Genomic DNA, 26,321 nt, shown 5'->3' with positions numbered 1-26,321 from the left:
TAACGTCCTTAAAACAAGTCCGGATCAATCCGTGTTGCTTCCCAAGTGGACACAAGTGTGGTTGACTTGGACTTGCATTGTTTAAGGGTTCCCTTGTTTTTTCAGCAGTTTAGTTCTTTCTATTTTTGATCACTTCTCTTGCACTGTCCTCTTCTGCTGTGTGTGCTTGAAAACAAGTAAAGGAACATTCCTTGCGTGTCTGTCTGTGTGTGTGTGTGTGTGTGTGTGCGTGTGTGCGTGATGTGACGTCATAAAAGAGAGGCCACGGCCTGTGAGATCACGGCAGATTCGCCGTGGAGCTAAAATTAATAAAAAGTATTTATTTGTGAAAACCCTGGCGGATTGTTTTGCACTTTGCGTGCACGATGATCTCTGACGTCTTCTTTTGCTGGAGTTTTGTTTTTGTTTTTTTGCATGAGCGGAAGTGTGTGTGTGTGTGTGCGTGTGTTTGGGGGTGGGGATGGCGTGCACGGCCCCGCCCCCTTCCCGGGGTTCGAGCTGAGCGCTTCTCACGCACGGCTCACGCACGTCCCGTTACATAACAGCGGAACATCAAGTGCGCATCCGGAGTTCCGAGGCGAGCAGAGGCGAGCAGAGGCGGCGCAGACATGTCCTTCCCCCGGCTCCTGGCCGCGCTGCGCGGCACGACGATCCGCGCCGCCCCCGGGAGGTGCAGCTCCACGGTGGTGTCCACCAAGAGCCAGGAGGAGAAGCAGGAGAAGCTCGGGGGCTGCGCCGTGCTGGAAGCCGAGCCGGTGGAGCTGATCCGCGGCCACCGTGGAGCCGCCGGCCGGAAGGCGGCGGCGGGGGTCCGGGTGGACTTCACCAACACCGAGGAGGCCTACCGGAGCAAGAGCACCGGGGAGCTGCTGCGGAGCCTCATGGTCTTCAAGCTGTGCGCGATTGACGTCCTCGTCGAGAAGAACAAAGAGGTAACCGGAGTTGTGTGTGTGTGTGTGTGTTATAACTTTGTTATTGCCTGAAAAACGCTCAGGTTTCTGCAGGAATGTGACGCCCCTCTTGTTTTGTCTCCAGCTGATGGAGCTGAGCAAGAAGATCCTGGGCAGGAAGCTGTTTGAGAAGATGATGAAGATGACCTTCTACGGCCAGTTCGTGGCAGGGGAGGACCACAACGCCATCAAACCTCTCATCAGGAGGAACCAGGCCTTCGGCGTGGGCGCCGTGTTGGACTACAGCGTGGAGGAGGACCTGACGCAGGAGGAGGCCGAGAAGAAGGAGATGGAGTGAGTGAACGTCCGGAGAAGTTTCACAGCGGACACCTGATGCCAGTTAGAGTTACGCAACGCGGCGAATAGCAGAGGGCGGGGGTCTGGGTGGGACGGCACGCAGGCTTAAATCAACACGAACCAGCGGTCAGGAACATTAGAACGTCGAATGCGTAGAATTATAGCGAAAAGTGAAATCTCCAGACGTTGTGATGGTCCTCCAGCTTCACTCGGACAAACAGCGACGTTTCCTTCAAGCCCATCAGGACGCCAGTGTGAGTTATTCAGGGCGCGGCGGTGCCTCCGCCCCATTGGCCGCCCGCAGACCAGCCCCTCTGCTCCGATTGGCCGGCTGTGCGCAGCCCCCGCCGCCGCCGAGCTGAAGAAAAACAGCCGTCCTTGTATAGAAACCAGGATCCCAACGTGGGTTACGTAACGCCCCCAAAGCAGAAAACAAGATTGTTTTTTAACTCGAGGGGATCACTTTCATATCCAGTCAGCTCTCCGTTCACATTCTAGGAGGAATAAAAGCCTCGTAGTAACAAACCCGTGTAAAGTTCTTGTGGAAACCTTCTCGTCCCGGCAGCTGCAAATAGTCGGAGGTCTATATATGATGGTTGTGTCCGTATGATGTGTGAAGGAGAGGCCGTAATATCTGTCTGGAGGTTCTCAGTCAGCCAGCTCGTGGTGAATTCTTGTGGAAATCTTGGATTTCTTCCCCTGAAGATGTTTCAGCCCCCCGTCCCAGAGGCTTCTTCGCTTCTAATGAGCTGTGGCTTTCGGGCGGGTCTGGGGTTTGGTGGTTTGTTGTGCAAATGGAGGAGTTGATCTGCGGATTCCGGGTGTGAGGAGGGTTGTTGTGCTCGTGGGGAACAGGAAACTGAAAGTTATGTTGAGACAAGATGACCCAAAGATCTCAACAAGAGGTCACCGTGACCCGGACGGCTGAGAACCTCCACAGAAACCCGTGGAAACCACATGGAAGCTCATGAGCGGCGTCGCAATGTGATGTTTCTGCAGCCGTTGTGGTTCTAACGTGTTCCTCTCCCCGCAGGTCGTGTGTGTCCCAAGCGGAGAGAGAAAGTCCAGGTGTGTGTTTCACCCACTCATGCTGTGAGCGGTCGGTGTCGTTTGGTTTTCCCAGCCGGTGTTTGTCGTCCCGGGTTACCTCACATGCTCACATGCTCCCACCACAGCTTCCCCTCCCGTCTGGACCCCGCCGGTTCAATCCGGAACCCGGCGGGGTTTCAAATGTCGTTGTCTTTGCTGCTCTGGCTAAAAATTGATTTCCTCATAGCAGCGAGCACAGCGGCAGCTGAAAAGGGGAATGAGTCGAATGGGATTCCTGCGGATGAGGCGCTCTTTAATAAACACAACGTTGCCCGGAAGCAAAACGCTGCGACGACAGCGGCGAGGAAACAGGACGGTTAGATTGAGCTCGACGCGAGGCGGCCTTCTGCCTCGACCGGAGAGCCTGTCGTCCATAACAGTGACATGCTAATAGCTAACATGATACAAAAGTCCGTAAAGAAAACACCGGGAGCCACATGACCTTTTGGGAATTTAAAATGAATCAACACGGCATATAATATTATTATTCTTTTGCCTTCATGCTCTATGTGTTGCATTTTTTTTAAATCGATGAACAACATTATTTTTACTTCCGGCGTTGTCTCGGGCAGCCGCCTGCCAGAGTTTCTCCTCGCCTTCTTTTTCCTAAATTTTCTACTTTTTTTTTCTATTTACTTCTTCTTGCTTTAGTAACAATTCAGTTAAGAATTTTTTTTTGGAATATTCAAATCTTTCTACTTTTTAAGACCTTAAAACACTTTATAGCCTTGACTTTGACACTTTATAGTTTTATTTGTGTTTCTTATTCTCCCTCCTTCCTACTATTATTTATTATTGTTATGTTTGACTTGAAACTCTGGCACAACCATTTCCTTCGGGATAAATAAAGTTGTTCTTATTTTTAGTCTTAACTGCAGAGAAAACAAAATGACATTTCTGCATTGCAACAAAACAATTTGAACTACAAAAAAAGGCATCGGGTCTGAGGTTACGTCGAAGCAAAACACTCAATTTCTATTTGGGTCTTTCTTGTATTTATGAAAACAAACAGCAACCTTAAATGATCCACCGGCAGCAAAACCAAAAATGCCGTCTCTTTCTGCGTGTGGTCATCTTTTCACTGCAGTCGCTTATTAAGAGCCATAAAAATATTTTATTTTGATGTTTCAAGATAACCTTCACATTTAAAATGACATTTCCAAAATGAAATAAACTCAAATAAAATACATTGTAATGAAATGCTAGTTCATTATTTTCAAAAGCCGCAGGGAGTCGCGGGTTGGCGACCCGTGCAATAGTTGCTTTAATATTCATAAAATAAATAAGAATGGAAGGGGCCTCAGGAGGAGACTGGAGGTTCCTGTCATGCACTGACGAAGGGACACCAAGAAACACAACTACAGGCAGTTATTTCTGATTTATTTGTCCATAACATCCCTACGATATCGGCCAAAGAGCAGGAACTCTGAGGAAACGAACGTAGCGTTTAATATGCTAGAAATATAAGTATCTCTTGAAGACAGTTTGTGCTTTAGCGCCATGCTAAGTGTGTTTGCGTGCCCGCAGGCGCCGATCACCGGGAGAACCAGTACAAGGCCCACCGCCGCTTCGGGGACCGGCGCGGGGGGGTCGTCGGCGCTCGCACCTACTTCTACGCTGACGAGGCCAAGTGTGACAACCAGATGGAGACGTTCGTAAACTGCATCAAGGCCTCCGGTGAGCGGGAACCCCGGAAAACACCCAAAACGTCCCCAAATGTCGGGATTCAGTATCAAGTCTTGATAGCGAGTGGGAGGTGGATATGAAGGACGTATCCAGTATCTGAGCACAGGAGGTCAGCTCTCTGACACACACACACACACACACACACACACACACACTCTCTGAGCTAGGCAGTGTGCTGGGTCACACAGATATGCAACCATTCACCCTTTCATACAAAATCATGACAGAAATTCACTCATTCATTTCCAAGTTTTCTAAAGACATGACGTCATTCAGCCTCTCATTCACACGTCCTGCAGAGACATGAAGTCATTCACCCTTTCATCGACCCCTCACATAAAGACCTCCAAAAATACCTCTCATTCACATGTCATAGAAAGACTTACAAACATTCAGCCACTCATTCACAAGTAAAACAGACTCACATCATATACAGACACGCAACCATTCACCCTCTCATTCAGAAGTTCAAAAATTCACTCAGTCATTCAGGTGTCCTCTCATTCACATGTCACATGTAGAGTCATCTTGCTATTCATACGTCCACCAGAGACAGGTGACGTTCACCCGTTCATAGACCCCTCATATAGAGACCTACAAAAATTCACCCTCTCATTCACAGGTCCTACAAAGACCTACAAAATTCACCCTCTCATTTACATGTCATGGAGACATGAAGCCATTCACCCTCTCATTCACACGTCCCTACACACACATGCAACATTCACCCGTTCATACATAGAGATTTTTAAAAATTCACTCATATCATAAAAAGACACGCAGCCATTCACCCTCTCATTCACACGTCATACAAAAACCTACAAAAATGCACTTGCTCTTTCACGTCATAAGGAGACACGCCCGTGTTTTGGGCTGTGGGAGGAAACGCTAGAATTGAGATGTACAGTTTACTCTTGTTTTTCACGAGGTTACGTTCCAAAAAGAACCCGTGATGGGCAAAATCTGTGAAACCTTTATTTTTTTTTACAATTATTATACAATTAAATACTCTATTATACATTGAAAAGAAAGAACAAACCATTTTACAGGCTTAATCATTTGTTTCACAAATAAAAGTACTGTACTTTAGAAACTTTTTATTCAACAAATAACTTCTGAACTGTACTGTCAAATAATAATATTAATCATCAATGTGAACAGAAGGCTTCAAATAGCGGAGATTAGCTCCGCCCACCTGACCCAAGTAATTGGATTAAACGGGAGAAAATTAAAAATGATTATGAAAAAAATTGCGGACAGTTGCAACCCTTTTTGCATCCTTATTAAAACTTATCGCTGCTGTCGTCCTTATGTTTTTTTCTTCCTTCTTTATGGAATGAACAGAAGATTAATTAATTCCGTAATGGCGACCTACAGCCGCATAGCTTTTAGCTTCCCTTAGCATGTCCAGAAGTTTAGCTTTATCTGCCATAGATAGCATCTTCCTGCCGCAGGTGCTTTTGTTGCTCCAAAGCGTTTTGTCAACATTATTGGTTTTAGAGAAACTCGAAATTGCGAGAAAATTTGCACGTACGTCATGTCAATTTGTCAAGCTGTTTTACGTACGTGTACATATTAAACCGCAACGTTATTGACGCACAGGTAGAGGAGAAGCGGAGTGACTTTTTAGCCAATCAGAATGCAGAACACGATGCACCATGCAAATCTGTGAAGTAGCGAAACCGTGAAAAGTAAACGGCGTTCTAGCGAGGGATCGCTGTACTTGGATTCGCCCTCTCATTTCCGTGTGATATAGAAACACGTTCACCCCATTCAGAAGTTGAAATGTCGGTCTTGTGTCGCAGGTGGAGCGTCTGCGGATGGATTTTCCGCCATCAAAATGACGGCCCTGGGACGCCCCCAGTTCCTGGTAGGTCTTCCATTCCTCCGCTCATCCTAGCATGTTCTGGAAGGGTTCAGCTTCACGCGAGCGAGATGGGCTTCACGAATCTCTCGATGTCCAGCTCCAGTTCTCCGAGGTCCTGGTGAAATGGAGACGGTTCTTCAAACTGCTTGCAGCCCAGCAAGGAAAATCTGACATGACGGTCCTGGAGCAGAAGCTGGAACGGGAAGCGCTCAAGGTGGGTCTCCGGGACCTTCTCTGGTCCCACGAGGCTTCATCCACCTCCGTGATGTTCAAAGTGTCTTCGGGGCCGAAGGTGAATCGTTGGTGTCTCCGCAGGAGAGTCTGAAGGCGCTGGGAGTGGGTTCTGGTCCAGACATTGAGACCTGGTTCACTGGAGAGGAGCTGGGCTTGTCGGGGTAAGGACGCGAGAAGGTCCAAAGGTCATCCGGCCTGTTTGGACAAGCTGCATTTACTGGATTGGTTACGCCTTTTTTTTCCAGAACTATTGATCTGCTGGACTGGAACAGTTTGATTGACGACACCACAAAGATCTCCAACCTCCTGATGGTGCCAAACCTGGAGGTGAGATAGTCATTATTTGGTATTTGGCCCAGAGCTGGGAGGTGGCTGGGAGTTATTCTGAAGGTTCCCCTGGTTTCTCCTGGTCCATCAGAAGGTGGACGCTCCCCCTGTATGAAGAAGGAGATTCCAGTTTTGGCACAAAGCGTTGATCTTCTTTAAACTGTCCTTTTGAGAGCTCTAGCGGTTAGCATTAGCCTAGCCCCTAGTTTTGTTGCCACGGGCTGAGGGATATCCCATGATACACTCGTGTTTCTTCGTCAGCACGCGATCATCACCTCTTATCTTCTCCAGGGTCCAGGGCTCTCTCATGCCACAGCTTTCCAGGCGGCGTGTCTTGATCTTCTGCGGCGTCTCACCTGTTATCCACCATTGCTAAACCTTTTATGAATACTAAAGCTACGATCGTTTCATTTCAGCGATTAGCATGTAGCTGCTGGCGCTACCGGTACTACTAGATCACGAGAACCTCATGAACTTCATACCTCCTCTGCTCTATGTGGAAAGGGGAATTCCACAACCAAGTTGTGATTTGGCGCAGTAGAACATCTGACCTGACTTGACTGTAGATCCCACTTGGGACATCAGATGGTCTTGTGGTCACCCTCTGGAATGGGTGAGCGTTTCTGTGAAATGGGATAGGGGGGGCATGGTGGCCAGGCTCCTCCCCCTGCATGTCCCGTGGTGCCTCCTCTGAAGTTTGATCTTTCCACTTCACGGTGTTTGTTTTTTCCTCCAGACCGGCCAGCTGGAGCCGTTGTTGAACAAGTTCACAGCTGAGGAGGAGAGGCAGATGAAGAGGATGCTGCAGAGAGTGGACATTCTGGCCAACGTGAGGACAACAAAACTCCCAAGTTCTGATGAGTTTGTGGATAAGGTTAAGGGCCTATTGGTCCATTGGACAGTGCTTCCACCTCATGGCCAGAAGGTCCTTGGTTGGATTCCCACCTGAGACCTTCCTGTGCGGGGTCTCCATGCACTCCCCTTGTCTAGGTGGGGTTCCTCCCACAGTACAAACTCTGGATGGAGGTTCACTGGAGACCCTACATTGTCCAAACGTGTGGATGAGAGGGCGAAAGTTGTATGTCTATATATGGCATGTGAAGGAGAGGGCGAAACTTGTATGTCTTTATATGAAATCTAGATAAGAGAGTGATTGGTTGTGTCTGCATGACATGTGAATGAGAGGGCGAAACTCGTATGTCTTTGTATCTGTCTGTGGAGGTTCTCAGTCATCCAGGTCATGATGAATTCTTGTCGAAATCTTCTTGTCATGGCAACTGAGGTTCAATGTCTTCACTTGAAGACGTTATATTTGGAAGGCAGTTCTATTTGGAAACTCCCTGTAGGTCATTAAAACTGAAGAAGCCTCCGGGATGAGGGCCGAAACATCTTCGACGGAAGAAATTCAAGTCATTACATTACATCTCAGTCACTTGGCAGACACTTTTAACCAAAGTGACTTTCAGTGGAGATGCCAGGGACTGAATCCAGGACCTCATCTACCACTGAGCTTCATGCGACACAGGTCCAGTTGCCAAGACAAGATTTCCACAAGTATGTCTTTAAATGCTGAGGTAGCCTCAAGCTCCACCGCTGCCATGAGTGCAGCGGAGATAATTGAATGAATGAATAAATGACAGCCAAACAAGCTGCGATGCTCGGAAGTGATGGAACACGGTTCCGTGTCTGCCATCCAGCACGCCTTGGAGAACGGGGTCCGGCTCATGGTGGACGCCGAGCAGACCTACTTCCAACCGGCCATCAGTCGTCTGACGCTGGAGATGCAGAGGAAATTCAACCGGGAGAAGCCGGTGATCTTCAACACCTACCAGTGCTACCTCAAGGTGACTCCCGCCGCCCTCCCGTCGCTTTCTCGGAGTTCTAAAACCCGAGAAGGAAACGAGTTCTTCGGTCCTGATTCCTTTGTGTTGTGACTTCGACGCTTGCAGGAAGCCTACGACAACGTCACCGTGGACGTGGAGCTGTCGCGCAGGGAGGGCTGGTACTTTGGTGCCAAGCTGGTTCGCGGAGCATACATGTACCAGGAACGAGCCAGGGCGAAGGAGATCGGCTACGAAGACCCAATCAACGAAGACTACGAGGCCACGAACAGGATGTACCACAAGTGAGTTCAAGAGAGTTCTCGGGGTTCTTGGTGATGAAGCTCGGGGGGACGGAATCCTGACCTCCTCGCTCGTCCAGGTGCCTGCAGTACTTGCTCGAGGACATCGACCACAGCCGGAAAGCGAACATCATGGTGGCGACGCACAACGAGGACACCGTGAGATTTACCCTGGAAAAGTAAGTTTGCCGTGAGCCGTTCGGGGACGGGTTGGAGAAGGAGGACGATCCAGGACCTGAACCAGGACCAAAGTAGTCCTGTAGAACCTTCTAGCAGTTTCTGCTCACTCTCCCTGTAAATCCCGTTATCTACAACCCGTGGAGTCCCTCTTGGGATCTGGAGTTTGAAATAAATTCGGGCCGCTCGGTGGGCTCCTCCACCGCTGAGCTCCTCAACCACTGAGCGAGAAGGTCCTCGATGTTCCTCCAAAAACTTGCAAGAGGTTAATGGGAGGTCCTGCGTTGTCAGACAATATTTCCACGGACCGGCCTTTAAGATGATAAATACAACAAAAGAAAATGATAGCACCAACACAAAAACTGTGCTATTTGGTAAATCTAATATGAAATAACTGGATGTAACTTTATTAGCAGCGTCCTCCTGACATGGACCAACATCTCAAGAGTAGCCTCCTCTCCTCCCTCTCACACTCGCCATAAATCCATATTTTCAGTCGGTCTCCTGTTGTTGTCTGTTAAATGCAGCTTTTTTTGTCTTACAACCAGAATCAGAAAAACTTAATTTGTATGTGTATTATTCTCTTTTTTTTTTCGAATTAAAATTTTTTATTTCTCTTTTTTAATGTACAGTGATCCCTCGCTATAACGCGGTTTACTTTTCACGGTTTCGCTACTTCACAGATTTGCATCTCGCATTGTGTTCTGCATTCTGATTGGCTAAAAAGTCACTCCGCTTCTTCTCTACCTGTGCGTCAATAACGTTGCAGTTTAATATGTGCACGTACGTAAAACAGCTTGACAAATTTACATGACGTACATGCAAATTCTCTCGCAATTTCGAGTTTTTCTAAAACCCATAATGTTGACAAAACGCTCTGGAGCGACAAAAGTTAGCGGAAGATGCTATCTATGGCAGATAAAGCTAAACTTCTGGACATGCTAAGGGAAGCTAAAAGCTATGCGGCTGTAGGTCGGCATTACGGAATGAATGAATCTTCCGTTGGTGCCATAAAGAAGGAAGAAAAAAACATAAGGACGACAGCAGCGATGTATAATAGAGTATTTAATTGTATAATAATTGTAAAAAAAAAAAAGCTTTCTACTTCACGGATTTTGCCTATCACGCGTTCTTTTTAGAACGTAACCCCGCGAAAAACAAGGGTTTACTGTATATAGAAATTATATATATATATATATATATATATATACATGCGTGTGTGTATATGCATATATACATGTACATATAGGTACACTATTCTTTTTTTTTTTTAAATATATATGCGTGTGTGTGTGTGTGTGTGTATAAATTACTGTACAAAATTACTAGTGCAGTGTAGCATAATTACAAAATGCCTGGAAAATTACTGTACAAAATTGTGCAAATTGTTGTCGGTAAGCTCACTTTGTATTTATACAATAAATACATCACGAGCTTGTGGGTTTAATATTAGCATTAATGTATCACATGATCCAGACAAGAGTTTTGACAAGTGTCAAGAGCGAGTTATAGACAGATAAAACCGTTCATTTTCCCAAATAAAACAGAAATAATGCAAGCTATTTATTCCCGCAGTGCGTCCCGGGGTTTGAGGAACGCTGCTTTAACACACTTTTATTTTTATTTTTTCTTCTCCCCAGGATGGAGGAGATGGGCCTTTCACCCACTGAGAATAAAGTGTACTTCGGACAGCTGCTGGGCATGTGTGACCAGATCAGCTTCCCCCTCGGTATGTTCTCGTCCGTGGGGGGGGTTCGTTACGTCACCCCTCCGTCCAGCTGGAGGCGACCCGTCGAGCAACATCCGCGCTTTTAAGCTTGTTTGCTCAGCGATTAGATTTCAGCGTTCCGTTCCTCGCGCTGACCTTCACCCCGGTGTGTTCTAGACGCCGCGCCCCGTCGTACGATGCTAACGTTTCGCCGGCGTCTCCGCAGGTCAGGCGGGTTTCCCCGTCTACAAGTACGTCCCCTACGGCCCGGTCCAGGAGGTCATCCCCTACCTGTCCCGCCGCGCTCAGGAGAACCGCGGCTTCATGAAGGGGTCTCAGCGCGAGCGCAGCCTGCTGTGGAAGGAGCTGAAGCGCAGGGCCACCTCAGGCCAGATCTTCTACCAGCCCGTCTACTGAAGAGCGGCCAGAAGCTCCAAGAAATCTTAAGCATTCCACCGTCCTAGAATCCGTTTACCATCTGCTGTTTATTCCACCGTAGCGTGCCTCTTGTCTCAAATCAGAGACTAACGTTAGCCCGGGTGTGTGTGTGTGTGTGTGTGTGTGTGTGTGTGTGTGTGTGTGTGTGTGTGTGTGTGTGTGCACCAGCATCTTCCAGGTATCTCGCGAGCCTGTTTTCAAAGGAAAGAAAGTGTGTTTTCAGTGGATTGCAAGTGATGAAAGTGTATTGATTCGTGTTTCTCTGCACGGGGGTTTCAGTTCGGTCGATATTTCTCCGAGCCAAAGGTTACGTACGACTCGGGTGTTTCAGGCCGCGACGTCTCCGAGGTTCTCCGGCGTTCTTCAGCGCCCCTCAGAGGAGAACCTCTGGAGGAACATCTTTGCTGTCGTGCAAATGACAAACATCCGGCGGCGAGCTCGCATTTCAGGAGGACTGGTTGTGTCACTGTCTCCGGTTTCAACGCACAATTTAGACGTTTCCCTGCCGGCTCTCACAGAAGAAATGTCTTTTTATATATATATATATATATATCTTTAACTTTGAGATATTTTAACTTTTACAGATAAGCAGCTGTTTAGTTGGCTGTCTTAACATCGGCACATCTCAAGCTGAACCCACTTCCTGTCGGTTAGATATGGTTTCGGTTGTGTTCTTCTGCAGTCGTCAGGGTTTTTGCTGACATTTTGTACATGTTTTGATCAAAACAATAAAAAAGGCGAAAGGAAAACGACTGGTCTCTTGTCTTCGGCTCAGCCTGTCGGAGGGAAGCCTTTTCTGTGCTTTATTAGAATAGAATAGAACTTCATGAATGTTTTGCTGAAAGACTCCCACACTGTTCACTCAAAAACCCATAGTGATTTTGTTGCTGTCAGGATTCTTCATGCAGAAAAGGAAGGAGTTCTATAGCTTGACGGCCACAAGTAAGAAAAACCTCCTGTGGCGCTCTGGTTGGTTTTGTCCTGTTATTGAGTGGCTTCCTCAGCATCCTCCTCACACACACCTCCACCAACAAGCCCAGTTCTACGGCGTAGAAGATGACGCCGGACTCCGGCGTGTGATGAAAAATCTGTATCTGAAGAGTCTCCTGAGGAAGCAGAGGGGCTCTGGCCTGTTCTACGCTGTCTGTTCTGAGTCCAGGCTGGTTCATTTCTACATGGACGCCCAGGACGCCTTATCAGAAGAAGAAAACACTCTTTTTTTGGCTCACATTCTGTTTCACATGCAAGAAAACATCATGGATGAACCCTGAGCAGTCAAGGATTCAGCGTCTCAGCAGCACTTCGACAGGCTGGGAGGAGCTCGGCACTGAGGGGCCACAGTCAACACAACCAGCTCAGAGTGTGTGTGTGTGTGTGTGTGTGTGTGTGTTCATAGGAGAACTTATGCAGTGCTGATTTGAAGGTCCATTCATTCATTATGTAACTGTTTGCAGGGGTGCTGGATCATGTCTCCCTGCTGCAGGAGGCTTCACCCTGGACACAAGAGGAACGTGGGTGTGTGTTCGTCAGAATCCCACAGCAGTTCACACCATGTGGGCGGAGCCTTCGGTTTTCCCCTCTCGGCCAATCGGGCGCACCCGTGGCCGAAAGCGTGCGTGTGTGTGTGTTTAGGAGATGCGTGACAGCAGCTCTGGTCGAGATCTTCAGCCTGCCAGACGCCTCTGACGCCGCCGTCTTCAGGTGGACCGAGACCTTCCCGTGGGTTTCCCTCCGTCGGCCCGGACGTCTGACGGACTGGAGCCGATGAATCCCACCTGACGTCCTCCCGCCCACAGGTGAGACGCATTATTGGTTCCCAGCTTTCCATTTCCTTTCCCACCTTTTTCCCCAAGAGCAGGTGTTTGTGTGACTCTCCCTTCTGTCTTGTTTGTGGAGGTAAAGATAAGACCTCCCAGCGTGTTTAAAGTGTAAACACCGAGGCTTTTCACACGCAAGACTCGGCAGTTTTCTTTGTTTGTCCGACCCGTCTCCGCCTCCCTCTTGCACGAAGGCCGAGAGCTGAGGCCGTCACCTCACCTTCTCCGCACAGGAACGTGTGGAGACGATGGAGAAGAAGGCTTTCGATCTTCCGGCAGATCTGAGGATAATCGAACGCCCTCCGGCGTCTCCTTGGCGTTCGTCTTCTCAGGTTCCCTCCGAGGTCCTGAAAATGTCCGGCGCCGGAAGCAGCGGCCGCAGATGTGTGAGGAGAGAGGTGATCCTCTGGGTGCTCCTCACCAACGTCATGCTGCTGCTCTACTGCGCCACCAACCCCACCAAGGTCACCACCAGGTGATTATCGGTCGCGCCGCCGCCCGAGAGGCGACGCCGATCCCCTTAAGCTTGTGCTCCGTTCGCAGCGGCTCCCCCGAAGACACCTGTGCGTCGAGCGTGGCCAGATGGTCCGAGAAGAAGCCGTCTCAAAGCTCCGGAGGTCCGCCGGAGGCCTGCTCCCCGGCGGGGAACGTCATGTTCATGAAGACTCACAAAACGGCGAGCAGCACCGTCCTCAACATCCTCTTCCGGTTCGGAGAGAAGCACCGGTTGGCGTTTGCGTTCCCCGACGGGCGCAACGACTTCTTCTACCCCGCGCCGTTCCGCCGCTCCCAGGTGAAGGACTACAAGCCCGGGAGATGCTTCAACGTGGTCTGCAACCACATGCGCTTCGACCGGCGGGAGGTTTCCGCGCTGCTGCCGCCGGACGCCGTCTACGTCACCATCGTGCGCGACCCGGCGGACGTGTTCGAGTCCGCCTTCCACTACTACCGCAGGGCGGTGCCGCTCACCTGGGGGATCGGCGGCGAGGACAAACTGGTGGAGTTCCTGGAGCGACCCGAGGCCTTCTACCGACCGGAGGCCTTCAACTCCTTCTACCTCAAGAACCTTCTCTCCTTTGACTTTGGCCTGGACAACAACCTGGAGCCCCACGACCCCCGGGTGGAGGAGTTCATCGGCGATTTGTCGCAGCAGTTCCACCTGGTGCTCCTTTCCGAACATTTCGAGGAGTCCCTCATTCTTCTGAGGGACAGGCTCTGCTGGACGATGGAGGACATCCTGTATTTCAAGGTCAACGTCCGCAGGAGCTCGTCGGTCTCGCGGCTGACCCCGGAGCTGAGGGCCAAAGCCCGGCGGTGGAACGGAGCCGACTGGAAGCTCTATCGGCACTTCAACAGGAGCTTCTGGGAACGAGTGGAGGCGTTCGGACGACCACGGATGGAGCTGGAGGTGAAGGAGCTGAGGAGGAGAAACGCCGAGATGAGGGCCATCTGCGTCGAGGGAGGGGACGCCGTGGAGGCGGAGGACATCCGGGACGCTCGCTTCCTGCCCTGGCAGCCCGTGGGGGAGTCCTCCATCATGGGGTACAACCTGAGAAAGGACGTCGAGCCCAGGTTCAGGACCATCTGCCAAAAAATGCTCACGCCGGAGATCCAGTACCTGGCGGACCTGGGAGTGAGTCTGTGGCTCACCAGGCTGTGGGGTTGGCTCAAGGACGCTCTGTACTGAGAGCAGCGACTCATATCTGGCCTTCCTCACATGCAGAGCTCCGATCTTCACGGAGGTCTGCGGAGCATCCCCTCGGAGACGACGAGGAATCCCATTTATGCAGAAAACTAGGGCGAATCCAAGGGTGGGAATCCAGCCAGGGATCTTCTGGCTGTGAGAAGGAGGTGCAAACCGATCGTGCATCTTATCTAGTTTTCCCCTCTCAAAGAAACTGATTCTTACAGCGTGATAACTTTTAAAGATAATTAATTTCAAGCTTTCTCTTTTGTTGCTTGCGTGGAACTTTCCCATCACCGCAACCCATCGTGGGATCATCTCCCATTCCAAGCGGACGTCTACATCCCACATTATTGGACACTGTTACGTCTCGGTCATCCCTTGCTGGCTCTCTGTTAGCAAAATAAAATAAACCCATAAAAATTGTAAATGATTCAGTATAAATCCCGTGAAAAAAACATGAAGCCATTTTCATTTTCTAGCTATTTCGATTGTAACTGGAAGTTGCTTTTCCATTGAATTTGTGTACATCATCTCATAGGTGTGCCTTTTAGCCCAAAAGTCCAGTTTGGTAACCCATGTTTGTTTCCCAGAGGAGTCACTTGCTTATGACTGTGTGATTTTCACAAAATCACTCGCGGTGCAAAACATCGACTAAAAACGCAGCAAGTTGACACCCTTTTGCGAGTTTGGACTTCAAACTGCCAAGTTACCCTCTGATTTATAAAACTGTTTTCCTTAAACTGGTTCAGAAGCTGTTTCTTATATTACATGATGCATTTCTGTGCAGCTTGTTTATCTCGTCGTCCAGACAGAACTCAACCTTCAGCCCCTTTGAGGAAATTGCATTTTCTGTATGACGATCTATCTAAATTTGGGCTTGCACCAAATGAGGAAGTCTATCACCCAGTCACTCGTGGCTTCAGGTGAAATTGGAGGGACCTTTGGTATGACAGTGCCGCCCAAAGGCCGGGGAATTAACTGCAGGTCAGTCACATTCTCCTCACGCTTTGAACCATTTAGATTTTTTATTTTAAAGCGATCAGCAGTTTGATTGGACTTAAAATAAACTCAATGGAACGGGAGGTGGCCTCCTTTTATCGCTGTAGCCGCTGTGCTGGATTGTTTTAACACAAAAGGCAGAGGCCGGTTGTACTCGAAACACGACGCCAGTGTTGTAAATATACCGGTACCAGGTTTTCTCAAACTGCAAGGTAAACAAAACGCAACACGTTAATAATGCAGTTTGGATAACTCACTCCGTTTATGCACATTATCGCCCCTAGAAGTCCTACTGGATTCACACACATCAGACGCTCTCGTTAGGAGAGATAGACTGCACAGCAAATATCATATTAAGCTTCAAAATGCTTCATGACGCTGTCCATATTTGGTGACTCTTCAGCACGTAAGTTACATACAACATAAGTAATATTTATCCCGGTGCAAAGCGTGGAAGGCTGCATAACCCTGCTCCTGATGACTGGAAGAAAACAACGCAAAGATCAATGGAAACACTGCTAGATCTGCTAGACATTAACACGTTTAATATAATCATTTACAATGTGTGGGAACAACGCAAGCAATGGCAAATGACGGGAATGAGGGGAGATGAGACAGGAGGAGGTGTTGGGAGTCCATGGTCGTGGAGGTCCGGCGGTTTGTCTCCTCACAAAGGATCTTCACCTCCAGCACTGGGAGTCAGTCCATGTTGTGATTAGCTTGTTTCAGGTGTGACAGTTGTCTTAGATAACGCCGGTCCGCGTCCCCTTTACTCCTCCTTGTTCTCATAATTGTGTTTGATGTGCTTCCATAGTTTCTGCAATGAAAACAGCACACTTTATGTTGGACATTTAAAGATCGCACAGGTAAAAGCCGAGATGCTCGCTCAGCTGGAGCTAGCGGACGAGCTAGCTTAGCTCAAGCTAACGTACCGCCGTTTCGCCCTCTGCCTACAAGGTCAGGGTAAACTAAGCCATTAAACTCCGAATGACGGACTCACCCCTCGATTCATTTGCTCGAAAAGCGCGTCGCCGCCTTGGTCAAATATCCTCTCGAATAAAATGGCTCCAACCATGATGGTAACGGCGAACGTTGACGTCCTCCTAAAGAGAAGATTGTAGACCGACTTCGCCAGCGCCATGATGGAAGATGTGCGTACGAACTGCGCATGTGCGGAAGTGTTTCCACACGTCCGCCGCCGTTGTCGCGCTTCTCTCTATTTTGACCCTCTCGGGCTTCCGTATATTAGCATTAGTTAGCAGGGACAGCAAGTTAATGTTTGCAGTTGGTGTTTTTATCCGATAAAAGAAGTCACTGTCACTGCGTGAACCATTCCAGAAACCAACTGCATCGCTACATCTTTTAAGGTTTGTATTTTTTCTGGTTTCAAATGAACTATTTAAATCGATAATGAAAGCCCGAGGCGTGAGACGAGGCTAATGTCTAGATTCCCCCCACGATGCAGACTTCTATCGGGACATGGCTAACTCTGCTACTGGACTTATATCACTTATTTTACTTATTTTATCATTCATTTATCACCTTAATGCTGACATACAGCGACATACAATGACAACAATAATAATAATAATACACAAGACACCATCGATACCGAACCGCTAGATGCCAGCAAAATACGAGATACGATTCCTGCCCCTTTGATTGTTGTGGGCTGAAAGATTCATAAATGTAAGGAAAACAACGACTACCAGCTGTCCAAAACAATATAATTATGGTTTTATGCACCTGGTCAAACTAGACAAACTGGAGTTTGACTTGATAAAACTTGTGTTGTGTACACCCCCTCATTGTGACAACTTTTGTTGTACAGTTCAATCCCATTCCCGGCCGCATAATTGTTTTTACTTTATTATTGCCATAAAGGTGAGCTGTTGCTGCCTTTTGAAGACCCCAGCCATGGGGAAGAGGTACTACTGCGACTACTGTGACCGCTCCTTCCAGGACAACATGCACAACAGGAAGAAACATCTCAACGGCGTTCAGCACCACCGGGCGAAGAAGGCCTGGTTCGACCACTTTAGAGGTGGGCCTGCCATGGTCACCAGATATCTGTCCAGGCACATTCATTCATAAACTAGAGATTGTAGAGTTAAGCATGTGTATTTTCCAACGGCAGGAATAGCATGTGTATATATACCCTGACCCCCATCGTGAAAATGTGTCGACAAACGAACACAAGCATTTATAAAGCCATGCTGATATTGCAGACACACATTTGCAGGATAAGCGGTAAAGATAATCAATGAATGTATCAAAATCTGTCAATCTGCCCTATTCAGCTGCAGATAAACAATTCTTCAGGTCAATGTTGTTGTGTTAAAAGGGCAGATCAAGAGGCAGATTTTCCAGTATGGCACAAGTAAATGTTTTTGAATGAGGCGTCAGGGGATTCAATTATGGTGTATAATGATGGAGACCCAGGAAATCCCGACTGCTCATGCAAACCTTGTGCTTCTTTGAAGTCTCCCAGGTTGTTTTCCCCTCAGTCCCTGGAGAGCAGAGCAGAGCATCGCAGCAACAGCAGCAGCAGCAGTGCACTGGAAGCCTCTGAATAACCGGAGAACCTGTTTTCTTTCCACTGAATATCCAATTCGCAGCCATGAAATAACCCCCGACTTTTTCTTCCGCAGACTCCTCGGCCATTCTGTACGACGAGCAAGCCAAAAAACCTTGCAGAAAATATCTCTCAAAAGGTAGTGAAGCCGTTACATCAACATCCAAATGGCAGTGAACCCGTCCTAGTCAATAAATGAATTGACTTTATATGTTTATTTTTTCCCCGCTTCAGGAATTTGTGATTTTGGCCCGAATTGTCGCTTCTCTCACATGTCGGAGGAGGATCTGTCAAACCTGAAAAGAAGAGTGGAGGGTAAGTTGTAACCACACGGGGGCGCCGTCCGATCGTGTCCAGCTTCTGGTCTCCAACAGTATTTTGATACTCGTTCGGTTTACAATTCCATTTAAAATCTTTTTCATACCTGCTTGGGCTCATATTTGTCCGCCCGACAACAAGTATGAACCTGGGTTCGCCTGGAGCCTCGCCTCCTCGGCGCCACGGGTCGGGACTTGCGTTAAAAGCCACGCTTTGTCGTCTCTCAATTTAAAACCGCAAACGTCTGATTTGAAGTGTTGATTCGATGAACATGTGTGTCGTGGATGAACGGGATGGGTTTGGGGCGTTTCAGATCTGTTTATCTTTTAATGCAGAAGCAGCGAGTTGTCCTGCACCGAGCTGATCCCCTGCGATAAACGCAGCAGGGTCTTCGGTCGACCGTTTTCCGTCAACAGCGCGCCCTCAGTACTTGTGCTGTATCCCTGCATTTGTAAATACTGTCGTACCTTCACTTGGGCGTGGAGTGTGTTCTGTGAACGAGCCCGTGACTCACTTTGCTGGTATATCAAATTAATGTTCCTCATTGAAATTAATCAAAACGCTATGAATCCGTTCCAGCTCTGGTTTTGATACGTGTGTTTAAATAAGAAAAAAGTATGTAAAGGAGAACGTAATGAAAGTGAGTGTATTTACCTTGAAGGGCTGCCGGTGGAGATGGGCGGCGGAGTTTTCATTTCATCCTCTATCACTTAACCGACTAATGCTGCAATGCTATGCTAAATGTAACTTTGCTCCACTCTATGTCTAAACTCCATTTATGGAGTGGCTCCTCTTTCTAAATCAGTCAAACCGGCCCCGACCGGCTTTGACGCCTCTTTGGGCGCCTCGTCCGTCCACGTTCCCGCCGTCCGCCGCACAGAATCCCCGTAAACGTCTCCCGCCTTCTCACAGACGATGCTCTCCGTCTCCGTATCTCACACACAACAACTTCACGGACGGGTTCACGACACACACACACACCTCGCTCGTGTTTTTCCACGTTGTTCTTTAAACGCCACTTCACGGACAGCGGCGTCCAAACACCCATCCCCTGTCTCAGATCCGGGCTCCGGTCGCAAAGCTTAACATCCGCTGAGCCTCGGCTCGGATCTCGGAGAACTCCAAAGCTGATGCCGTCGGAAGTCAAGGTTCCACCATACCGTAATTTTCGGACTATACGCCGCTCCGGATAATAAGTTGCACCAGCCAAAAATGCATTAAAAAAAAAAAACATATATAAGTTGCACTGGAGTATAAGTCGCATTTTTGGGGGATATTGATTTTATAAAATCTAACACCAAGAATAGACATTTCATCTTGATAGCCAATTTAAAATAAAAATAGAATAGAGAACAACAGGCTGAATAAGTATAGCCAAGTATAGCCTATATGACGCATAAACAACAAACTGAGAACATGTCTGCTAGGCTACGTTAACATAACATAGTACGGTAAGAGTCATTCAAATAACATATAGCACATGCATATAGCATATAGCATATAGCACATGCTACAACCAAACAGTCGGAGTCACTCTTAATCACTAAATCCAACGAAATCTTCTTCTTTGGTGTCACTTCTGAACAACTCCGCCAACTCTGAAGGTAGACAGTGCGCCGCTTCCTCATCTACCATTAAGTCTTACGTCATTGTCATCGTCAATTATTCCAGCCTTTCTGGATCCCGACAGGACGGCGTCCTTGCTCCGATAGAGAGGCGATGGCGTTGCATGAAGCGGTAACACCAGGAAGCTCCTCCCGCAGAGTCATTTATATTCATCTCCTTGGCAATTACCTGGGAGTGAAGACGCAACTGTCCTGTTGACAAGCCTCTCCAGGCAGCACCTCGTTCAAGCACCAAGTGTGAACTCCTTCCTCTCGCCGTGGCCAGCTAGCTTTTAGCCTGCGATTAGCTTTTTTAGTTTTCTTCATTTCAGTAAGAGTAACCTCTGTTTTTCACCAGTCCCTTACAAGTTTCTCACTAACTTCAAATTTCCTTTTTGCCGCTCGATTGCCGTTTCCGGCTGCATATTTCACTCCTTCCGGCTTGTAACCTGCAGAACATGATTTTCTTTTCGGTGCCATTTTTGTTCAGCCCTTCTCAGTTGTTTTTATAAGTTAGCACGAATGTTGAATGTAGCATCTTTTTTAACAAAGCACCTCTGCCATGACCCGCCCCCGCTGAATTTTGATTGGTTGGTGTGTGTGTGTGAGACGATCACTGTTATATTGAAGACACAAACACACACACACATCAGAGCAAGAGAGCTCACTTATTTCACACATAAGTCGCTCCAGAGTGTAAGTCGCACCCCCGGACAAACTATGAAAAAAACTGCGACTTATAGTCCGAAAAATACGGTATTTGAACACACGTGTGTTGGATGGCGTGGACGGGCTTCCTGCAGAATTGCGTTTGTGGCATTTCATTAAAGAACATGACAGTTTAAAATGTTGTTCTGCTCCAAACTGATCTTCTGCGCTAAACGCAGCAGGTCCTTCAGTCTGCTGCGGCCTGTCGACAGGCAGGATCTGGATCTGCATGCGTGACGTCCGTCCGTGTTATTTCCCGAATCCCCGTCTCGTCGGCGGAACCCGGAGAGGAAACGGCTCGGTGGATGCAAATGTCCGCGGCGGGCTAAAGAAAAGCTCTCGCTGGGTTTTTCTCGCCGACCTCCAATAAGCGGCGTTCTATTTCACGGCGGCGCGCGTCCTCCGGGAAACGACCCACTCAGCCATCATCATTTCATTAGCGAGCTCCGATAACATTTTCAAACTCCGGAAGAGCCGCTAGATTAAATCATTTTATTGCTAATAATGCGGCCGTGGGTTAAAGCGCGCGCCGGTAGCAGCAGGCTCTAGTTTGTAAGATTAATGGCGTATGCCCGACTTTTATTATTTTTTAAGCGCGGCGTGCCTCCGAGCACCTTGAAAGGAACGAAGGGAGACCCCGGCGCCCACTCCGTGTCCACAGCCCATAACTCACCGAGTGGGAGTGGGGTACTTCTTCTTGTCACGTCCTAAAATTGCACGGTCCATCCTGAGCCGCGGCGGTTGGAGCCTCGGCCTCGCGGCGGGAGGGTTTCCACGGCGGTCGTACGTCGGTGTGACGGCTGAATGTTTGGACGTCTCCGGAAGAAATGGGAATCTTCTCGTTTCTGCTCGCTCTTCCTCTTAATCCCGTCATCTACAACCCGCGGAGTCGTTCTTGGGATCTGGAGTTCGAGATGAATTTGGGCGGCTGGTTGATGCAGCGCTTAGCTCCTCCACCTCGCAGCAAGAAGGTCCCTGGTGGGATCTGGGTGGGGTTCCTGCAGGAGGTTCATTGGAGATCCTGTGTTGTCTGGATGTGTCAATGCTTCATCATCTCTCATCTTCTTTGTCCTTCAGGTGTCACCACAGTGAATCCTCCCCACCATTATTCTCTGCGTGCTCTTCTCTCACAACAGCTTCATATCCTCCTTCACTCCATCCATAAACCTCTCTGGTCCTCCTCTGGACCTCCTTCCTGGCAGCTTCAACCTTCACTCTGTTCATGACCCAACCATCTCAGTCCGGCTTTGACCTTCTCCCCAAAAGTGCCGTCCCTCTGGTGGACTCGTTCCTCGCCGTCTCCGTTCCTGTCCTCCCAAAGAGAACCTCCACATCTTCAACTCCATGTGATGTGCGAATGAGAAAGCAACACTCGTCTTCTTCATCGTCTTCCTTTCCTTTGGTCTTTAACCTTCAGGGTCTCCACAGTGAACCCACCTTCTCCATCGAAGCCTCACACTTTTTCAGCGTGTGAGCTACTTTATAAAATGACCAAGTCAAACTGATCTACCCACAACCAAAATGTAGAATATTCTTTATATGTACAATATATGTTGTGTGAGAAATGACTGCTGTTTGGACAACAGGGATTTCAGATCCTTCACCTTTCTCTTTCTCCGCTCGCTTTTCGGCAGGACGTCCGTGTCCTATTTTTCCACCGACGGTCCGAACTGCCGCTCCACATTGCCCTTCTTTGGTCATGAGGAAAACACACTTGGAAAATGTCACCATGAAAAAAAAAAGTCCTCCCATGAAAGTGATAAGTTTTGTCTTCTCACTTGGTCCGACTCATTTTATACTCTTTCTTAAGTTCAAGAGAAAAAACCCAGGGTTGAAAATTGGAGGTTCCTTTCTGCTGCACTTGGTTGCAGAACTCAGACGTCATCCGACCGGCTGTCCTGTAAGTCAGTCAAGTGATGGGATGGAAGATAAACTGACTTTTTATTTTTAATGTCATTCCATCTACCAGTATTACCTTGTGATGGATGTATTGAGCGTCCACTGGTCTGGACCTCCAGTTCCAGCATCCATCTACCAGTATCTTCTCTCTCCCTCCTCTGTCCATGAACCAACCATGTCTCCAGAACATCTACCATGTGTCGTCCCTCTGATGGACTCATTCCTGATCCTCTCCATCCTGGTCGCTCCCAAAGAGAACCTCAACATCTTCATCTCTGGCACCTCCAGCTCTGCCTCCTGTCTTCTCCTCATTGCCGGTGTTTGTAGATCATCTCACCACCTTCTCCTCCTCCACCTTTCCTTTCCTTCTGGCTGATGTTCTTCTATGTCTTCACTTTTCTCCACCCATTCCAACCTGCTTGAACCCGAGGTGACTTATCTGAGCCCAGGTACGGAGAACATGAAGTTCAGACTCGACCGTCGTATGGTCCATCAGGAACATACACAATGCTTTGGCATGCTGACGGTGTGTGTGTGTGTGTGTGTGTGTGTGTGTGTGTGTGTGTGTGTGTGTGTGTGTGTGTGTGTGTGTGTGTGTGTGTGTGTGTGTGTGTGTGTGTGTGTGTGTGTGTGTGTGTGTCGCCGCTTCCTGCAAATAGAATCAGATTGCCAGATAAATTGATGGTACACAACTTCCAAGCTCAGGCTATCCGGCGCCATTTTACCTGGAGATGCGAGTGCGGTGACTTCACGGCGTGAACTTCTGGCAAAACTTTCCTTCTCAGATGAGCGGCAGCACCGAGAGGACGGCGAGGACGGGCCGGCGCCCGGACGGAATATTGAAGAATGGCTCTCTCGGAGGGAGAAGAGGCGGCGCGCCCTCGGTAGCAAAGGGTAGGGACGCTCGCTCGCTCGGACGCGCTTAGCATGGCTAACGCTTCGCCCCGTTCATCTGGAATTCCATGGTTTATCTCCGCAGCCGCGCGAAAAGTCAGGAGGACGCCGAAGACGAGCGAGCGGAAAGCGCGGTCCCCCCGCAGCTCCTCTCCATCCCAGACCTCCCGCCCTCGCTGCTGCCGCCTCCTCCGGGCGGCTGGAGAGCCGGCGGGAGCACCGAGTGGGGCTGAGATGTTCGGTTCAGATGGGTGAAAGACGTGGTGTTTAGAGAAGGTGCGAGGGTTCTGCGCTTGCTCGGAGATGTTGTTTCCCTTGATCGGATGGATGGATGGATGGAGCTGAGCCCATGTTTGCTTCATGATGCTAATACAGCAAAGTCCTGATTAAAACTGGTCAAATTTTATCTCTGGCTTTGCGGGTTTGATGTCTTTTTTTTTTAATTTTTGACGAGGTCTTCAACCTGAGGTTCTTGGACGCGGAGAAGTTTCACGACTTTCAGCCGATTCAATTTGATCAGCGGAGGAAATGGAATTCTGTAAAAACTGATCCGATCTTCTTCTCCTGCCTCCATCTACCCCAGGGGTGGGCAAACCTTTTGGCTCGGGGGCAACGCTGACTTTTAAGATTTGACCGACGGGCCGGGTCACCACAAGATACCATACATATAATTTAAAAAATGTATTCGTAAAGGTGGAGGTGGGACTCCATCAGGGATCAGCTCTGAGATCCTTCTTGTTCGCAATGGTGTTGGACAGGCTGACAGATGAGGTGAGACAGGAATCCCCATGGACCATGATGTTTGTAGATGATGTGATCTGTAGTGAGAGCAGACAACAGGTGGAGGAACATCTAGAGAGGTGGAGGTATGCTCTGGAAAGGAGAGGAATGAAGGTTTGTCGCAGCAAGACAGAATATATGTGTGTGAATGAGAGGAACTCGGGTGGAACGGTGAGGCTACAGGGAGTGGAGATCAAGAAGCTGGAGGATTTCAGGTACTTGGGGTCAACAGTCCAGAGCGTAGGAGAGTGTGGAATATGTGATAGAAGAACATCAGCCAGAATAAAAGGAAAGGTGTACAAGACAGTGGTGAGACCAGCGATGATGTTTGGACTAGAAACTGTTCCAATGACCAAAAGACAGCAGGCAGAACTAGAGGTTGCAGAGATGAAGATGTTGAGGTTCTCTTTGGGAGTGACCAGGATGGAGAGGATCAGGAATGAGTCTATCAGAGGAACGGCACATGTTAGATGTTTTGGAGAGAAGGTCAGAGAAGCCAGACTGAGATGGTTGGGTCATGGACAGAGGAGGGATAGAGAATATATTGGTAGACGGATGCTGGAGTTGGAGCTGCCAGGCAAGAGGTCTGGAGGAAGACCAAAGAGAAGATTTATGGACGCAGTGAGAGAAGATATGAAGGTAGTTGGTGTGAGAGAGGAGGATCCAGAGAATAGGGTGAGATGGAGAAAGTGGACTCGCTGTGGCGACACCTGAAGGGAAAAGCCCAAAGAAGAAGAAGAAGAAGATTTGTAAAGGATACATATCAGAATAATCCAACATTTGCTTTGAAAATAAAAGCAGCTTGGTTTTGAAGACTCTGGCGTTTGCTGGCATTTCATGGACAAACCAGTTCTTTCCCTCGTAGCTTCACGTCCAGCGAGTTCATGTGTGTCGGTATGTTCACTGTAAAAGTTATTTTCAACCGTTTTTGAGCCGCGGCACATTTTTCACACTCACAAAATCCTGGGGCACAACACCAACAAAATACTCTTACCCACTCTTAACAGTACATATAATACATATGGTTATTAATACTGTTTTCAACGGATATCCTGGCAGTGATGGTGGAAAGACACACGAAGCTCTTGCTCAAGCTTTCCAAGCCTTCAGTATTCATGTTTCTGCCACCGTGTGGGACTTGTTTTGATTTAGCTACGAGTTCAGCACCAAGGTAGCTAGCTTGGAGGGTTCTCTTGTTTACCTTTGTGGTTTTTCTCCCCAAAAATCGCCCCTTTCTCATTGTTTGTGCGTAAGCGTACAAAATAGTCCATCAGCTTGTTGTGAACAGAAAGGATTTTTGGTTTGGAGCTGACGTTTAAACTTGCTTGGCGCTATCGGCTAGCTTCTCACCGCACACCACGCCGGTGCCGTCCATCCCTGGTGAAAGTGAATCCAAATGAAAGATAGCTTTCGCCGTATTGCCTGGAGCTCACCGTCTTCCCATTTTTGTTTTGTCCGTCTCCATCACTGTCACTCGCTGCGATTCCAAACTGCCGCTGTCGCGCAGCGCTACCGCTAACGTTGACCTCTATTCTCAAGTAGCTCCAAAAAAAGAAATCATCTCCCGTTTGAGGTCCCACATTCATGGATCCAATCATTCAATCGTTCACATCAAGGATGAATTCTGTCCCGATCTTTGGCGGGCCGGATTAAAAAGACGGACGTACCGTTTGTGGCCCTCGGACCGTGGTTTGCCCACCAAGATCCAACTCTCTCTGGTCGTCCACTTTTCCTTTGACACTCTTTCCTGCACACGTGCCTCCACCTCTTCTCCACCCTCTGTCGCTCTGGACTGTGGACCTTAAAACCCTCCAACTTCTTCATCTCGTCCACCCTCAAAAGTCCACAGGTCTGATTCTGGAGCTCGTCTCCTTCACGGCCTTTGATTTCCACACCTCCTTTCCAGGCCGAGCGTCTCCGCTCTTCACTCGTTAGATCCGACGCTGCTCATTAGGCTTCATGGAATCCACCGGAGACATCGGTTGTTTATCCGCAGACCCAGTTCAGATGATCCTCCTCACGTCGACCTGGTTTTTTTTTTTTTTTCCCGTCTCCAGCTGGAACACGAATGTCTGTCTGACGTCCGTCAGAGCGTCCCGTTACCGCCTTTGACACCAACCCCACCTCCAAGATTCAGATGTTCCT

At 48.6% G+C, this 26,321-nt stretch overlaps 4 protein-coding genes across 6 annotated transcripts; 3 read left to right on the top strand and 1 right to left on the bottom strand.

Annotated features, from left to right (window-relative positions):
- The first annotated feature begins 526 nt into the window (after positions 1–526).
- Positions 527–11,644, top strand: prodha (proline dehydrogenase (oxidase) 1a). The gene is made up of 14 exons (XM_086151778.1): positions 527–932; positions 1,036–1,244; positions 2,281–2,315; positions 3,864–4,013; positions 5,828–5,892; positions 5,987–6,103; positions 6,205–6,284; positions 6,369–6,450; positions 7,187–7,279; positions 8,148–8,294; positions 8,400–8,575; positions 8,653–8,751; positions 10,390–10,478; positions 10,684–11,644. The coding sequence occupies exons 1-14, from the start codon at positions 609–611 to the stop codon at positions 10,872–10,874; spliced, it is 1,857 nt and encodes a 618-aa protein (XP_086007904.1). The 5' UTR covers positions 527–608; the 3' UTR covers positions 10,875–11,644.
- A 903-nt stretch (positions 11,645–12,547) lies between these two features.
- gal3st1b (galactose-3-O-sulfotransferase 1b) lies at positions 12,548–15,864 on the top strand. Of its 3 annotated transcripts, none has more exons than XM_086151782.1 (3): positions 12,548–12,691; positions 13,045–13,187; positions 13,256–15,864. In XM_086151782.1, exons 2-3 carry the CDS (start codon positions 13,066–13,068, stop codon positions 14,397–14,399), a joined length of 1,266 nt encoding a protein of 421 aa, XP_086007908.1. In that variant the 5' UTR covers positions 12,548–12,691; positions 13,045–13,065; the 3' UTR covers positions 14,400–15,864. The 3 variants fall into 3 exon arrangements, with proteins under 3 accessions (XP_086007908.1, XP_086007905.1, XP_086007907.1); XM_086151779.1 differs by having other exon boundaries at positions 12,946–13,187; XM_086151781.1 differs by having other exon boundaries at positions 13,045–15,864.
- Positions 15,865–15,923: 59 nt separating this feature from the next.
- uqcr10 (ubiquinol-cytochrome c reductase, complex III subunit X) lies at positions 15,924–16,561 on the bottom strand. The gene is made up of 2 exons (XM_086151783.1): positions 16,399–16,561; positions 15,924–16,215 (listed from the first exon to the last, which is right to left on the bottom strand). The coding sequence occupies exons 1-2, from the start codon at positions 16,537–16,539 to the stop codon at positions 16,168–16,170; spliced, it is 189 nt and encodes a 62-aa protein (XP_086007909.1). The 5' UTR covers positions 16,540–16,561; the 3' UTR covers positions 15,924–16,167.
- A 65-nt stretch (positions 16,562–16,626) lies between these two features.
- On the top strand, positions 16,627–24,824 carry zmat5 (zinc finger, matrin-type 5). The gene is made up of 6 exons (XM_086151777.1): positions 16,627–16,765; positions 17,283–17,442; positions 18,050–18,112; positions 18,208–18,288; positions 23,288–23,396; positions 23,482–24,824. Exons 2-6 carry the CDS (start codon positions 17,316–17,318, stop codon positions 23,627–23,629), a joined length of 528 nt encoding a protein of 175 aa, XP_086007903.1. The 5' UTR covers positions 16,627–16,765; positions 17,283–17,315; the 3' UTR covers positions 23,630–24,824.
- Positions 24,825–26,321: the final 1,497 nt, after the last annotated feature.

This window comes from Fistularia commersonii, chromosome 9, assembly GCF_037954325.1.
Source record: "Fistularia commersonii isolate RoL2024-O1a breed Wild chromosome 9, RoL_Fcom_v1.0, whole genome shotgun sequence".
NCBI lineage: Eukaryota > Metazoa > Chordata > Actinopteri > Syngnathiformes > Fistulariidae > Fistularia > Fistularia commersonii.
The sequence above is the reverse complement of the archived record's forward strand: the minus strand, read 5'-3'. Positions and strand labels throughout refer to the sequence as shown.

Bases quoted from the DNA above. Each gene is read 5' to 3' on its own strand.
- uqcr10 (XM_086151783.1), bottom strand. From the start codon at position 16,539: ATGGCGCTGGCGAAGTCGGTCTACAATCTTCTCTTTAGGAGGACGTCA. The intron at 16,216-16,398 runs GTGAGTCCGTCA...TTTTCATTGCAG, and splicing joins TCGAGCAAATGAATCGAGGG to AAACTATGGAAGCACATCAA.
- prodha (XM_086151778.1), top strand. From the start codon at position 609: ATGTCCTTCCCCCGGCTCCTGGCCGCGCTGCGCGGCACGACGATCCGC. The intron at 8,295-8,399 runs GTGACTCCCGCC...CGACGCTTGCAG, and splicing joins CCTACCAGTGCTACCTCAAG to GAAGCCTACGACAACGTCAC. The intron at 10,479-10,683 runs GTATGTTCTCGT...GCGTCTCCGCAG, and splicing joins CCAGATCAGCTTCCCCCTCG to GTCAGGCGGGTTTCCCCGTC.
- zmat5 (XM_086151777.1), top strand. From the start codon at position 17,316: ATGGGGAAGAGGTACTACTGCGACTACTGTGACCGCTCCTTCCAGGAC. The intron at 18,113-18,207 runs GTAGTGAAGCCG...TCCCCGCTTCAG, and splicing joins CAGAAAATATCTCTCAAAAG to GAATTTGTGATTTTGGCCCG. The intron at 18,289-23,287 runs GTAAGTTGTAAC...TTTCCTTCTCAG, and splicing joins CCTGAAAAGAAGAGTGGAGG to ATGAGCGGCAGCACCGAGAG.
- gal3st1b (XM_086151779.1), top strand. From the start codon at position 12,961: ATGGAGAAGAAGGCTTTCGATCTTCCGGCAGATCTGAGGATAATCGAA. The intron at 13,188-13,255 runs GTGATTATCGGT...CTCCGTTCGCAG, and splicing joins CCCACCAAGGTCACCACCAG to CGGCTCCCCCGAAGACACCT.